The sequence below is a fragment of the Ursus maritimus genome, unplaced genomic scaffold (assembly GCF_017311325.1).
Source record: "Ursus maritimus isolate PB19 unplaced genomic scaffold, ASM1731132v1 scaffold_32, whole genome shotgun sequence".
NCBI classification, from domain to species: Eukaryota; Metazoa; Chordata; class Mammalia; order Carnivora; family Ursidae; genus Ursus; species Ursus maritimus.
In genome coordinates, this window is record NW_024425786.1 from 16,124,880 (window position 1) to 16,140,674 (window position 15,795).

General features: G+C 62.5%; 1 protein-coding gene across 3 annotated transcripts in view; it reads right to left on the minus strand.

Annotated features, from left to right (window-relative positions):
• WNT4 (Wnt family member 4) overlaps positions 1-14,507 on the minus strand; it is a 26,740-nt gene extending 12,233 nt beyond the window's left edge. For all 3 annotated transcript variants that reach the window (XM_040618939.1, XM_040618940.1, XM_040645924.1), the window contains exons 1-2: positions 14,410-14,507; positions 700-935 (exon numbers count right to left, since the gene is read on the minus strand). In XM_040618939.1, coding sequence (XP_040474873.1) covers positions 700-935; positions 14,410-14,486 — 313 coding nt within the window. In that variant the 5' untranslated portion in view covers positions 14,487-14,507. The remainder of the gene's footprint in view (positions 1-699; positions 936-14,409) is intronic.
• Between the last annotated feature and the right edge of the window lie 1,288 nt (positions 14,508-15,795).

Sequence of the window (15,795 nt, forward strand, 5' to 3'; positions counted from 1 at the left end):
ATCACGGCATTTTCTCATTATGGGTGAGACCCTGGAGCTGAATTGCATGGGCTCCAGCCCTGGCTCTGCCACTTGCTAGTTCTGTGACCTCAGGCAAGTTCCTGAACCTCCATGTGCCCCCGTCTCTTCATTTGCAACATGGAAGCCTATCTCCAAGTATTTAGTATTTACTTAAAACAGGGTCTGGTCCCTAGCTTGTGCTATTGCTGTAGAAGCTTGGCTTGACTGCTCCCGGGAGGACAGAAGCGGGGCGCTGCTCTTCCCTGGTCTCAGAGTTGGCATGGTGAGGCTGTCCATAGGGCTCGTCACAGGTACAGACGAACGAGGGGGGCTCACCCAGGAGGCCAAGGGTGAAGGTCAAAGCAGCCTGGGGCTGGGGGTCTGGAGCCCCAGGTCCACCCTCCGAGGAGCTCCGGGCCAATCCATCTTTTCCCCTGCCTGAGCCTCAGCTTCTCCCTTTGTAGAGCCGGGACGGCAGCTCGGGGACCGAAGTGCTACGGACTAGAGCGTGCTGCACCCACAAGGAGCAGCACCCCTCTGCTGGCCCGCCCACCCCAGCACCCAGCCCGCACCGTGCCCTCCTGCCCTGGCTCCAGCCGCGCGCGCTGCTTTAGCTCAATGACGGACGGCGTGTGACCCCCCTGCCAGGGAGGTGCCGCGGCCCCCATCCCCCACACCTCCCGCGAGCCCCTCCCTCACCTTGTGTCACCACCTTGCCGAAGACGGGCAGGGAGTCGAGCGTGGAGCAGTTCCAGCGCCGGTTCCGGAACTGGTACTGGCACTCCTCGATGGCCAGCTGAGCGCCACGGCGCACTGAGTCCATCACCTCCAGGTTCCGCTTGCACATCTGCACCTGCCTCTGGATCAGGCCCTTGAGCTTCTCGCACGTCTCCTCCTCCGAGATGCTCCCCACCGACGACAGCTTGGCCAGGTACCTGGGGACAAGGCGGCGGGGTGGAATGTGGCGCGGTGCTCCTTCCTCCTCTTTCCACTGCCAGGACCAGGCTGTGCCCAGCCCAGGTCTCCGGGAACCGACTCATCCCACCAGCAGGTCTCGGCGCTGACTTCTCTCGGATCCGGTGACAGGCCCTCTGGCCTGGCTCTTGGGACCATGGGGGGAGGAGCTGTCCTGCATGAGCCTCCGCCAAAGCAGGCCTGGCCCCAGGAGGGATGCTGACAGAGCCCCCATGGGACCCACCGGCGTGGCCCTGGGCTCTGACCCCGTCACGTCCCTCTGGCTGGGAGGCTGGGACTACTCCCCTGGGGTGTCTCTTTCCCTGCCCCCAGGCGAGGACTCTGGGGACCTGAGCCCCCCTTCTGGCTGCAAGGCCACGCCACGGCCAGCCACATCGCGGGGTACCAGACGGAGGCCAGCGTCAGGGTGGCAGTGGGGACTCGGTCAGCACATGGATGGTGGCGGGGGAGGAAAGCGAAGTGTGCCGTGCTCTTGCCTCAGCCCCTGAGCGCTTACAGCCCGAAGAGGGCGCAACGATGCCAGTTCCACCTCACAGGTTCCGACGAGGCTCACAAGCTAGGTGCCCACGTCCGAGGGCTCTGGGACCAGGCCCACGGGGAGCAGGGGCTCTAACGCCCACTTCAGGGGAGGAGGGAGAGCGCACTGCTGTTCATCGAACACCCACTGTGGGCGGTGCTCGGTGGCAGCCACTGCTTCCCGCTGTGTCCCCACCTCCAATCTCTGAGGTGGCAATTATGATGCCCATTTTACGGATTCCAAAATGAAGGCTAAGAGGGTGACAAGACCAAGGTGACCCAGGTAGCAAGGGCCAGAGCTGAGGTGCGAACCCCTTCAAGCCCTGGGGGCTTTCCTCCTGCCTGTCCTCCTCCATGGCAGGTCGAAGGACAGGCTCTGTCGCATCTGAGGACAGACACTGTGTGATCTGGGCCAGGAGGCAAGGGAGCCAGACGCAAGCTGCAAGAACGCTCAGCAGGATGGGAGCGGAGCTGGGGAAAGGCCCTGTCAGGAAGAAGTGGTCCCTCTCAAGGGAAAGAGGTATGCATTAGCTGAACACCTGCTAAGTGCCAGGTAAGTCTCAGATAGGTGACGTGACCAGCTCAGGGTCTCCTGGCTTGTAAGGGCAGAGAGCCTGAAGCCCAGGTCTGATAACCCCACGGCTGTGTTCTAACCACTGGCTCCCTGCCTGTCCCCCGTCTCCACTAGCTGACATCCTTGGCCAAAGAGAGCAAGTATCCTGCTGCCCCTGACTCTGTAGTGAACCAGCCTCTCCACATCCCCCACCCCCCACCAGGGGCTCGGCCAGCATCCCTGGTCCGGGTTGGGTGAGTTTTCTGGGTCGTGGGGGTGAAGGCGCTGCTGCATCCTATAAGGGAAGCTGCACGAATTTGTCCAAAGAGGGATCAAAGGGGAAGGCCACCACTCTCCGGGACTCCGTTTTCTCATCTGTAATGTGGGGAGGGTACCACTGGCTCTGGCTAAGTTGAGGAACTGTTGTCAGAGCAAAAGGGGTCCTGTGTGTGCCAGAGATGGTCTGACCAGGGGTCTGAGGCAGTAGGGCAGGAACTGGCCATTTGTTTGCTGAACCAAGTGAATGTATGGAGAGCAAAAAGAGAAGTACACAGAAAGCCCTACTAAAATATGGGGCATTTTAATGCCGATGGTAGTAAGCACAGCTCACTTCGATGGGACTTAGGACGGGGCTAAGCACTTTACTGACATTATTGCATTTATCCCCTCAGCAAGCCAATGGACTCCCATTTTATAGAGGAGGAAACTGAGGCACAGAGAGGCTAAGTCGCTTGCCTTGTGCCCAAGGTCATACAGCTAGTAAGAGGTGGAGCCGGAACTTGAACCTGGTTTTGCCTGACTTCAAAGCCCGTGCTAGACCCCATGTCTTTTTAAGCGGCTCAAGGACTAGACCTGAGCCCGGGGGGCGGAAGCCGCAGGGAGCCGGGGTCGCTCAGCCTCAGGGTGCCGGACAAAGCACGTCGGTGGGCTGCCTGCTGGTCGCCGAGCTTTCCTCCAGGGGCTGTGTGAGCAGCAAGTGGATTCGGTTTGCCAGGCTCGTGGGTTGGACCAGAGGGATGGTTCTCAAATCCGGCCGCGCGTCGGAACGTTTGCGGGGCTTGTGGGAAGCGCAGGCGCCTGGGCCTCCCTCCGGGCGGGGCTGGGTGGGCATCGGGGCTTTGGCACATTCCCAGGAGCGGCCGTGAAGCCAGCCTGGCGCTGGGCGGCCCTTCAGGGGAAGCTCTTGGCTAAGCACCGAGGGAGAGCTGATTCTGGAACCCACGTTCCTCCTCACGGCTGCATCAGCAGCCCCCCTGCTTCTAGCTTCTTCATCCAGAATTGGAGATCTAGAACCCCACAGAGGGCAGCTGCGAGGTAGCGTGACTTGACGTGGCTGGTGCAGCCCGCGCTCAGCCGGCCCCACTGTAGGTGTGACCGTGAGGACCGCTTTCCCCGGTAGCACAGGTGAGTAGCAGATGGGTGGTCTTGGGCTGAGGCAGTCCCACCCTCCCTTCCTCTCCCCACGTTCCTCGCCCCCCGGGGGACCTCCTTGTCTTCTCTATCAGGCCCTGCCTAGGGGATGCACAGACCGGTAGGGTTGGGGCAGGAGCCTCCAGAGCGGAGACAAGGGTGGGAAGATGGTCGAGGGGTGGTGGTGGGGGTGCCTCTGGAAGGGAGGGGGGCAGACTTGGCTCCTCAGCCCTGTCTGGGCGCTCCCCTTGCCTGGGCCAGCTGAGGAAAGGGCGGCCCCTGCGGAGCTAGGCCCACCTGGTGCTCTTGGCCTGCAGGGGGCGCCAAGAGCCCAGCCACTGGCAGGGGGCCAGGTCCATACTTGGGAGGCCTCGAGTGAGGGGACAAGGAGTTGGGCCTCAAGTTGGATCCTTTCCTGCTCAGACTCAGACCTGTCCTCTTGGATAAGGGTGGGGGCCCCTATTCCCTGATAGATATGGGGGCACAGAGCTGGCCTGTACCCATCTCAGCCCCTGTTCCCACTGCATCCAGCTAAGGGGCCAGGTCAGGCCCTACAGCTCCTGGCTCCTGGTGAAGGGAGGTGTTCAAGGGCAGGGGTTCTCTGGGTAGGGGAAGCAGGCTGGGGAGGCCTGGCTGAGCCACCAGCTCACGGTGTGACCTTGGGCAAGTCCCTGCCTACTCGGAGTCTATTCTCCTCGTGGGGATAATAAACTGGCCGGTCTTTGTAGCCTTTCCTACTGTCCGAGTGGCCGTCCTCCTTCTACAGATGGGGAGGCAGGTGTGTCCAAGCCTCAAAGGCCTCGGCAGAGCGGGGGACGGCCAGGCTGATAGACGGAGCCCCTACCGTTGAATGAGAAATGAAGTGGACCAGAAGGGCTGCCCACCCCTCTCTCCTAGCTTCAGACTCAGAGAGGGGAGGCTGCCTGAAATAACAGTAGTAGGGCTTTAGGGGTGAGCTGCCGGGCTGCCATGGCCGTGAGTCACTGGGACAGCTTCCAGGAAGAAGCTGAGAACCCTCTTCCGCTGAGGAGCGTGCCTGCCCCCGCGGCTGGCACCCGTGCCACCCCCCGGCCCCTGCCTTCATCTGGCCCAACAGCTGTCCCCGTCCAGGCCACAGGAGGCACAGCTCCACCCCACCCCAAATCGCCCAGATCCCAGGGTCTTGCCCGGGAAGGGCTGGCTGCTGCGGTCGGACATGCAGCTGGGAATGGGGTGGAGAGAGTGGGGACCCCAGGCCCTTGCCCTCACTGCTTGCTTGTTCGGGTGCCTGGCCTCATTTTACAGAGGAGTGAACCTAAGCCCAGAGAGGTGGAGTGCCTTGCCCAAAGTCACACAGCCAGTGAGGGACTGGGAGCTCCGTCTCCCCTGTACCCCGGCTGTGGTCCTGCCCTACCTGACAGCTGTGCGAGCTGACACCACCTTCAGTGTCACATCCTGCCCGTGGCCTCCTCGGGGCCTGGCACAGGGCGAGGCACACAGAAGGTGTTCAGTCAATGTCTGCAGCGTGGTGGAGGGCTCTGTCCCCCTCTGTTGCCTCCTGGCAGAGTCCTCAGGGTAGGGAAGACAGGGGGTAAGGGAGTACGAGGGGGACTGCCTTTGCCTACCAGCCTGCACAGGGTTTGGAGACGGTTAGGGGTCAGGCCCAACTGGCCCTGGGGGCCTCAGGAGTCCCCTTCCTGCCCCCTAAGGTGGCTCAGCCTTTCCCCCAGAGACACGTGTGCCACTCTATGACCCTGGAGCTGGGCCGGGCTCGAACGCTGGCTGCACAAGCCATTTCTGGGGAGCCCGAGAGCCTCCCAGGCATGATCGGTGTTGGCTGGGGCCGGGCCGGGCTGCCCAGGCCTGCAGAGGGCCTCAACCATCGCTGCTTCTTCTCTCGTTCTGGTCGCCTTGCCCCAACTTAGGCTTCTTCCTGCCACTGCTCAGTACAGGCTTAGCCATTTGCCACCTGCTGCCCCAGCCACCCAGGACTCCAGCCACAGCCCTGCCATCGATCAGGTTACCCCGGCAGCCCGAGCCGCCCCGGCTGCCGCTGCCAGCCAGCTTGTGCCCCCATCTTCTCAACCGGGGGCTGCAGGTCCTGCTGGCTCCTCCCAGGAGGCCCTCCCCGCCGGCCCGTGCAGCAGCCTGCAAGGCTGGAGGGCCCTGGCCCTGCCAGGGAGATCAGATCCTCTCGGCCACCTGCTGTTTTCATTAGAAACTAAAATTAGCTGGGCTTGTCCCAAGCTTTTCCAGGTTTGCTTGCTTTTAAAAAAATATACAAATTCCTAGAGGAAAATCCGCACCTCTTCGACTCCTCTCCAGCTCTTACTCTGCGCGTCTAGAGGAGAGGGGACGGGAAATAGCTGGAGCGTTTGGGAGGCCGAGCAGATCAGTGTCCAGGTGGGGGCTGGGACGCCAGCCCAGGCCTCTCTGCCCCCTCCCTCTGGCCTCCCTGCCTGCCCGGGCCACATTTAGAGCCTCCTCAGGAGTGGCAGTGCCTGGGACACCGGGGAGGAAGGAGGCCAAGCGGGCAGGAGGAGGAGCCGGAAGGAGCCGTGGTGCCTGCCTAACAGCCAGCCGCCTGGGGAGATAGGGCACGCGCACCACAGACCCCACCCAGGACCGCGTTCTCCCCCGGGGGTGGTCAGTGTCCGCTTCCCCAGGTCGTCACCACACCCCTCAACTCTTCTCGGCCCTTCGGACGCTTCTGCATCCACGGTCTCTGAATCCTGCTGCCCACTCCCCGACGTGGCCCCGTCACGGAGACCTATCCTTCCGCACGGTCCACAGGGTGGTGCACTGTGCGAGAGAAATGGCAGACTGGGTCAGAATCCCGGCTGTGTGTTCCCGGAGGCAAGTTAGTGAGCGTCTCTGGCCTCAGGGTCTTCATCTGTAGAATGGGGAGAATAATAGGTCTGGGCTCAGGAGCCTTAAGCGGATTAAATGTTCACACAGGAGACACTGCTCCCTGTTGGCACCTTATTATGTTAGATTATCACGATGGCCTGCATTAAGATGTTTAACTCCATCATCGGTATCACCATCACCACCGCCGCTGCCCCCTCGAAGCCCCTTCCCAGTCCCTTGAGCTGGGCCCCCTGCTGGACCGCAGACCAGTCCTGCTCATTGGTCTTCTCTGGCTCGGCTCCCTCAGCTCTCGTCGACCTGGGTTCGCCAGCCCAAGGGAAGGACACACTCCCATGGGGAACGATGGGTCCCTTCAGCCTCCACCCAACTGCAGAGCTTGGACGGAATCTCCAGATGGAGCCCGCAGAGCTAGAGGACGTGTGCCAGCGACTCGGGCCCATCGGACGGACCCTCCAGGGACCAGGAGTCCGAGAGGTGCGACGGGGGATGGGTGCTGTTAGGAGATCAGAGGCTGGGACACTGGGGTGAAGAGACCAGGGACAGCGGGGCTCAGAACGGGCTCGGTGTGCCTGGGGGACTTGGGAACCCTTTGCGGGATGAGATGGACTGGACGGGAGGGACCTTGCGTCCCCTGTCACCTGTGCTCTTCAGACAGCAGTCACGTGCTTGAATACACCCCTACTGCAGCCGTGCAGGCTTGGCCGGGGGGATGGCAGCCCCTCCTTGTTAGAGATGAGGTTCCAGGAGGCATGAGTTCCAGGCCACGCAGCCAGTCAGGTCATTGTGGCCGCTAAGCCCGGGCAGGCGGATCAGGTTCCGGAGACGGTGCCGCGTACCCGGGGCCTGACGGTTTGGCAGTGACAATGATTTGAGGAAGGTGGCTTCGTTCTCCCATTGCTGAGTCCTGCTGCCGTCCCAGGGCGTCCCTGGACTCCAGCGGAGGCGTCCGCACCGCTCTCAGGAGCGAGGGGTACTCAGGAGGGAGGTGTCTCAGTGGCCGTGGGGCTGCCTCGATGGCACGTGGGCCTGTGGTCTCAGCAGCCGTGGAAGGAGTGGCTGCCACTGGCCTGAGACCTCTGGAGGGGCAGCTGGGGAGGATGGGCCGGCCTCGGAGACACAGCGGTTGTGGGGTGGTGGGTGCAGTCTCTCCTCCACCTTCTCCCCAGCCCTGGCAGAACTCCGGAGTCCTCAATGCTCAGCTCAGGTCCCAAGGACCTTTCCTCAGTTCAGCGGAATGCCAGCCTTTTCTGGAACCCAAGCCCCACTCCTATAGCCCAGGGCACTAGTCCCCTTCTCCCCGTCTCCCGGGATCCCTAGCTTCCTTTGCTCCCCAACCTCAGAAGCCTCAGCAACCCCATTTTTAAAAATCTTCTTGCTTCCAGTTTCCATTATGTCCCGTAGCCTGGCACCCCAGCTCCCTACATGTCATTCCTGAGGGCTCCATGCCTCCTCTCTTCCTGCATGGGAGACCCTCTCCCATCTCATACCATGTGTTCCTGGGGAGCGGGTGGCTGACTCGGGGCCAGGAAGTAGCCACTCAGACCTGAGCCTGGATGGCCCCAGAGCTCGCCAGAACGTAAGACTTTACCTTCTCTCTGTGGGGCAAGTGAGATGGTGGGGGTGAGTGGGTGTCAAATTTAGGGCACGTCCTGACCTTGCCCCCTCATTGGGCAGCAGAGAGCTTCTCCCTTGCAAAGAAAGACCCACCCAACTCTTGTCCCCAGAGCGCCTCTCTTGCCCCTAGAGCCACTGACCCTCCCTGGCTTGGCTGAGGGAGCCCGGGGGGCGGGAGCAAGGTGGGGGGGAGTGTAAAACCCAGCTGAGCCGTCCAGGGCAGGCCCTGGCTTCCCGGAGTGGGGCTCCTGTTCTGGCGGCTCCAGGTTTCTAGTGGGTTCCTTGGCTTTGGTGGATCCCTTCTGAAGGCCCCGTTCTGGGAGAGCCTGTGGTCAAACCTGCACCCCTATCCCAACGAGGGAGCTAGGACAACTTTGGTTCCTTCCTTGTTCCATTGTTCATAACCTCCCACAGAGGATGACTGGTGAGGGTGTGGGGCTGCAGGGCAAGTTCTGGGAAGACAGTCAGGAGACCTGGGCTGGAGTTCCAGCTCTATCACTAGTGTGCTGTGTGACCCCACGTGCCTAGCACAGTGCCTGGCAGGGTAGGTCTCGACAAGTGAGCGTTTGACAGGATTGAATGGGGCTTTACCAGGCATGCCCCTGCTTAGAGTTTCAATGTGTTGAAATGGATAATCTCCAGGGACCCTCTGAACTCTGATGGCTGTGACTTGGTCCTCTGTGCCTGGGGTGCCAGGACTGCTAGGCACCCCGCTGTCGCCAGCCCTCGGGGAAGAGTTCCTGGAACCCAACTTGCCATGATAGGTCCTGGGTGTGAGCAGAGGGAGGAATAGGGTCCGAAAGGACCATCCAGGAGTCACCGCAGGAAGAGGCCCCTGGAGTTTCTGGAAATTTCCCGCTGCTTCTAATGGGCCTCTCCAAAGTTCTCCTGTGAGCTGTGAGCGGCTGGCTGTTGGGAGGCTCCTTCCTGCTCTGAACACATCCCTCCCTCCTCCTACCCACCTTCCTCCCCTCTCTGCTCAGACCAGGTCCCCTCCATGGCGGCGGGGTTCGTGACTTGGTCAGGGGAACTTTAGAACACAGTCTGGTTTCAAGTTTGCCAGGAGATGGGGGAGGTGGAGAGGGGTTTAGATGGGGAAGGGGGAGCTGATGGGGTCACGGCAGGGAGCGAGCCTTCTCCTGGGTTTGGCTGAATCACGGAAGACGCAGTTCGGGACTCAGAGATAAAAGCTGGCAACTCCTGTGGACATCTGGACCGCAACCGTGGGGTCCCAGCTTCATCTTCCAGCTGAGCTTGCTGAGCTCACGGGCGGCGGCTTGGCTGAGCTCCTCTGAGCGGGGCTGACCAGAGGGGCCAGTGCCAGGCAGCTGTCCCCCCCTTCCGTGGCTCCCCCAGCCAGCCCTGTGCCCCGTTGGCTCAGGCCAAGCCCTTCTTCCCAGAGGGAGGAACACGAAAAGGAGGCTTGGCGTAAATGCTCAGCTTTACAAACGCACCCACAGGGCCCGAGCTGGGCGAGTTTCAACAGGTTTGGGGAACACTGTCTTGTCAGAGGCTTGCTGAGTTGCTCAATTGCTAATCCAGGGCTGAGGGAAGAAAGTCAAGCCATAGCAGACAGCTGGGTGGTTACCGCCGCTTGAGTAAACCCCTCGGGCAGAGCCTGGTCTCGGGGCCCTGTCATGGAGGGTGAGGGGAAGGAAGGGCCTAGCCAGGCTCCAGGGGGTGCGCCCTGGCAGAGCAGCTGGGGGTCTCCAGAACAGCAGCCCTGCGGGTGACAGCCGCACGTCCCGACACCCACCCTGGCCCCTCTTAGCATCACCTGAGACTCAGGGCGGTAGGGTGGAGCTTCCCTTGTACCCGAGGTCTCTAAGGTAGGGCACCCTTTGACAAAAACTTAAAACCCTCTGCAGTGAACAAGCCCTCCCTTCCTTTCTCCGCCACAGCCTTGGCCTTCAGGTGTTTATAACCTCGTGGAAGGACGGACCACACTATTGGACCATAGTTACATAGAATACAAAACAGTCCTACGGCAGGGGATAAAAACCAGGAGATCGGGACATGTGGGAGCAAGTCAAGTTCAAGTCCTGCTTCTGATTTGCATAATGTCTTTGGGGAAGTCACTGCACTTCTGGGCCTCTGAAGTGGGGCTGAAATGAATAGACTCCTTCCTTCAAAAGTAGGAGGGGGGTTATGCGGTTCTAACAGGGTCATGGGTGTGAAAGTGCTTTGTAAACCACTGACTCTCAGTGAGGGGTATCCTTCCCCACCAGGGACATTTGGCTACGTTTAGAGCACCTGGCTGTGCTCCTGGCATCTAACAGGTAGAGGCCAGGGATGCTACGGAACGTTCCACAATGCACAGGACAGGCCCAAAATATCAATGGAGCATTTTAGGAGATTCTGGTGTAAACTATAAAGGGCTGTGGACATATTAGTGATGGTCCAATGCCCAGAGCCAGGGGATGAGCTCCAAGGAGCGGGGTTTCCTATTTAGAAGAGAGGGAGGGATCCTTTGTAGCTGGGGTTTGGGGGGCACTTCCTGGGGGAGCTGGGCCACACCTTTACCTGTGGGGTTGCGCACTGCACATCTGGGCTGGCTCTGCCCACACCTGGCCCAGCGAGCTGCACCCAGAGCGCCCCGCCTCACCCTGCCCATGGTCAAGGGAGTCACTCCCTCCACCCCCCTGGCTGAGCACGTAAGCACACGGGAACTTGGACGGGAGACGCACACCTGCGGGGAGTCAGAGCCGGTGAGGGTGAGGTGCCGCCCCCAGCCGCCCTGAAGGGCGCTCCCAGACAAAACTCTCTGGCCACCAGGATTTGCTGGGCTGGACCTCCTTGGCTTTCTGAGGCTTGGGCGGGCGCCCTGGTTGAAGAGCAGGGAGGCGGTCTGTGTAAGAGTACAGGATCCCCACGGAACGGTTTGGGGTACACAGGGCTTGGGAGCAGCAGCCTGTCATCCCTTGAAACAAGGACACAGCTTCCCCATCTCAGCATTTCCATCCGCGTGCCTGGCACTGGGCTCAGCACGCTGTACGCGTGCGCTCACGCTTGCATCGTAACTGCCCAGCGGCGGGCGCCACTTAACCCGAGGAGGAACCTGCCTGCGGTCACTCAGCCGGTCAGTGGCGGACCCAGGATGGCACTGCGGGCTGTCTTGGAGACGCGGCTCTCGGGCACTCTGCTGGACTATCTCCGAGCGCAACACAGCCTCCTCGCCCTCACTGGCGGGCCTCTGCGGGGGCCCCGCTCACCGCACTGCCTTCCTTCAGGAAATCCGCAATAATGAAACTGTAGCTGATCTATTCCGACTCTCCCCAGTACTTCCATTTGGAGTCCAGAGCGATCTGCAGAGGGCTGGGGCCCAGGGGGCAGGAGAGGCTCACCCAGCACCGGCCAGCCTGCGAGGGGCAGAGCAGGGACTCTCAACTCCCAGCACAACCTGTGTCGGAGGGAACGTTCAGGGCCATTTCGGAGCCCATCTGGGCCTTCCACCGATGGACTGTTTTCAACCATCCGTCCCTCCGTCACTGGTGGGAGTTGCCACAAGCTGTCAGCTCGCCCGGGGTGCCAGACACAAGTCTAATCAACGGCTTCCAGCTTCTCTGGGCTTGCCCAGGCCCCAGGCTGTGGAGCCCTCCCCACTCCAGGCTCCGACCGGCCCAACAGCTGCACGCAGCGGGACACCTGGCCTTCCCGCCAGGCCACCCGCCCTCCCGAGACAACAGACAGCACCGTCTCTTGCAACCGACCAGCCAGCCGACCCTGGACGGAAGCCTAACTGCAGGTACTGGAACGGGAAAGGACACCCGGGCCCGGCCCCTCTGAGAACACAGCCTGCCATCCTCTCAGGGCCAGGCCTCTGTGGTGACTCACACGTGAAGAGATAATGGCAGCCACCACGCCTGGATGGACATCTGCCTGCCTGAAGCTTTTCCTTCTAGAGGCAGCTTTTGGGTCAGATGCCCCTGCCATTTACTAGCTAGGTGACTTTGGGCAATGACCTCTGTGATCCCCCCATCTTCCCATCTGTGGAATGGGATTCCGATGCTGTCAGGATTTAGAGAGTACGGCGGGAACTACTGTAACGATTACTATTACTGTCATGATTCTGCCACCTTCAGGCCAAGTCCCCTCTGGGACTGCTGCAGGTCACACCGAACCCTTCCGCTGACGGCAGTTGCGTGCACCCTGTCCCACGCACCCGTGGTTTTGCTTTTATCCTGTCTTTCCAGACCCTAAGGTCCTTGGGGGCCTGGCTGTGATGCTTCGTTCCCTCCGAGCTGGCTCAGTCCCTGTTCCAGGGACAGAGGTTGCTAAACACAAGGCAGATGACCCGGTCTTGGAATGTGCCCAGAGATCTCTTCTCCATCACTGCCTCTCTGGCTTGGTAGGGGTCTCAGGAAGCCCCTTACTCGTCCTGTCTTGGGCCGTGCAGAGACCCTTGGCTTGGTGCCCGGGGTGGAGCAGGAGCGAGCTGGGTCATCCAGAGACCGGCTTCGTGGCAACTTGAACCATCACTACTGCAGAGAACAGGTTTGCCAACCTCCCTGCTCCCTCCGGGCCGCCCCTCCTCACCCCGCCCCCCTCGACGCCAGCATGAGAACTGAGCTGTTGGAATTCCCCATGGTTGGCGTGACCCAAAGCTGGGGCTGCCTCCCTGGCTGGGATTTCGGGCTTAGAGGTGGCTGAGGGTGTGGGTGGTGATGCGACCTGGGCCACACTGGCTCAACTTGGGGACAGCTTCAGGGAAGGGGGTATGCCACTGCCGGGGAATCAGCCTCTGGGCTCAGTTCTCTGCTCTGAGGTTGGGCCAGTAGCTTCCCTTCCTGGGGCCTCAGTTTCCTCATCTGTAAAAGGAGCTCAAACACTAGATGCTTTCGAAAGATGTTTCACTGTGGCTGTTGCTCTCTTCCCTGAGACCTGGGTTGGATGCTGCAGCTGCCACTTCTTTCTCTGCCTTTTCATAGCCCAGGGCACTGGGTGGATCAGACCTCATCCTTGTTCTTCTTGACGCTCACGCTCACTTTGGAGACCCTGGCTCGGAACCCCTGCTTTCAAGGGTCAGCTCCAGGGACCCCAGACCTCCCAAGTCCAAATCAGCTCCCCTCCTCAGCTTGGCGACCTCGTCCTCGCTCAGGGGGATGGCCTGTGGGGGTCGTGGGACGAGGCGGTGGTGCCCCGGTTTCAGTACTCTTTGCCACTGCCCCTGAAGTGTTAATCAAATTAAGCCTCCAAGAAAAACAAAAGCTCCGCAGCCACTTCGGGCTGCCTTGGAGTCCTCGCTCTCCCAACAGCTGGGAGAATTCCACATCACCTCGGTCCCCCAAGCCCTGGGTGGCTCTGACCCCAACAAACATACTCCTTCCAGCCTGCAGGGCCCCGGCTGGCCGCAATGACCTCATAGCAACAGCCATTGGACACTCGGGGCAATTTCATGGGAGATATTTGTTCTTTAGTCTTGATGCAGAGAGAATTTTTTCCTCTCCCGCTGTCTCCATGGAAACCCCAGCTACACTGTTGGCTATCCCCCTTCCCACCTCATGCTTTTCAGATCAATACTGGAGCTTGGCTCCCCACTGGCTGCCCACAGCGGATGGGGGCAGAGCTCTGGGCAGAAGGGATTGGGGCCAGGGTTAAGCCTGGGGCCTGGGGAACCGGCACTGACAGGGGGAATGAAGAAGGACTCCAGAGTCTTCCTGCCTCCCTGTTCATCCACTCACCAAAGCTCATCCCTTTAGAATCCCCCTCCCTCCACCTATGACCCCCTCCCCCCCAGTCCTCAGTGAACCTTCTGTCCCTTCCCAGGGAGTCCCCTGAGCCAGGCCCCGCAAAGGAGAAACGGGTCACCAGTGGTCACCACCCCTCTTTCCTTAGGTGAGACACAGGGAGGTGGTGGGCTGTTGTCCTTTTCAGGGGCTGGAAGGAGTTTTTTCCCGCCCCAGGGAGAACAAGGCCGGCCAGGGCCAGCTGCGGGCTCTCCAAGGCCGGGTGTCCTGGTCCCTTCCCTCCTTCTATCCCTGGCTCCCGCCCCCCAAGCAGAAACAGGTCCCTGCACGCCTCCAGCCCAGCCCGCAGCGAGGCGCAGCGAGGCGCGGGGAGCTCGCTCCTCGACTTCTCGGGATTAACCTGCTATTATGACCCAGAGTCCTTCCCCATAATGGGCTTCCTCGGCGACCTGTCAGCCGAGCTTGGGCTGCGCCCCGAGCCGCGCACCCCACCCCGGCCGCCGCCCCGCGCTCGCACCCCTTTGCGCTCTCGGGCGCCCCAGGCCGCCTATGGGTGCGGACGCCGCCGCCACCCCTGACGCCTCTGGGCTGGGAGCCGCACCCGGACAGGAGGGGTGCCCGGAGGGAGAGGCCCGGGCCGTGGCGGCGGCAGCGGAAAAGGAGAGCGAGCCTCGCGTCCCGCGGCCGAGACACCTGCCGGGCGCCCCCGCGCCCGCTGCCCCGCGCCGCCTGGCACCGGCCGCTGCCCCCGGGGCCTGCCCCGCCCCGCCCCGCCCGGCCCAGCCGGGTCCCGGCCCGACTTACAGCCAGTTGCTCGCGGCGGCCGAGAAGACAGCGAAGACCAGGAGACGCAGCGAACGCAGGCACGAGCGGGGACTCATGGTGCCGCCGCGGGCGCCCGGCCCCGGGCAGCGGCTGCGGCCGCGGGGGGCCTCCCGTCGGGGCAGCAGGTGGGCGCCCCGCGGGCGGGTTGGGGCGCCGGCGCCGGGCCGGGCGCGCGCCGTCTGCCTCCGTGCCTGCCGTCAGCCCTGCCCGCTGCTGCGCCCGCTGCCCGGCGCGGACCAGACTGTCAGCGCCGCCCCAGAGCCGGGATGCGGCGGCGGCGGCGGCGGCGGCGGAGGCGGGCGGGCGGGCGGCCGGGGGGGCGGGCCAGGGGCGGGCCGAGGATGGGGTTACCTGGGCGGGCCCAGCGGCCCGGGACACCCCCCGGGGGCGGGACGGAGCGACGGCGGCAGCGGCCGCCCTGGCCCGCGGGACTGGGCTTCTCCGGGGGCCTCCTCGGCCGGGCGCCCGGGAGGACTGAGGGCCGGAGCCCGCTCCAGGCACGCCTGGCTGCGCGCCGCCTAGCGCGGCCGGGCGAGAGGCGCGGCCACCCAGCTGCCCGGTCCCAGCCCGGGCCTTGGGGACAGGCGGGCACAGCTCCCCCAGCCCGCCGCTTCGGGCACTGCAGCACCGCCCTTGCCGCCCCGCCTCGCCCCCCGCCGGCGCCTCGGAACCCGATCCCCGCCCGGCCGTGGCGGACCGACCCGAGCGCGGCTGCCGCTCGCGCGCACCCAGCCGCTTGCGCTCCGGGCGCCCGGGGCTGCGCACCCGGGCTGCACACCCGGGAGTCCGGAGCCACCCGGCAGCCCCCCGCCAGGCCCCTCCCTGCCTCCCGGCCGGCTCGTCCTCTGGCCCAGCCTTTCCCTGGCGCTCACCTCCCTCCAGCCTTCCGGGAGCTGGACGGGGCCTCCCGAGCTTCGGGCAGCTTGGGACAGTGGCCGGAGACTGCGGGAATCCGAAACATCGTTTCTGGCTAGCCTCGGGCTCTGGGCGCGCGCTAAGCCGCAAGGTCTTGACCAAGCCCCTTACATCTGTGGGCCTCTGTTTTCTCATCCGAGAAATGGACACAAGAGCTGGAGATGGCGAAGATAGAAGGAGCTTAGGGAAGGTCTCTTTTTAGTGGTCCCCCAAGTCTTGCTTTGCGTTTTGGTTTTCTGTGCGCTTGTTTTGTTGATCCTTCCGTATCTGGCAGATTCTGAGAGCTCAGTGCCTGGCACAGCGGGGGTGGCTGCGGTGTTTGTGGAGTGAATGAATGAAGTGGCATGGGGCTGTGACCCGTACCTTGCTAGGGTAGAGGGCTCAATTCCACACCATGGTGCCTGGTGTTATTTGCCCATCCCCAGGTCATGGTCTCTCCAGGTCCTGGAT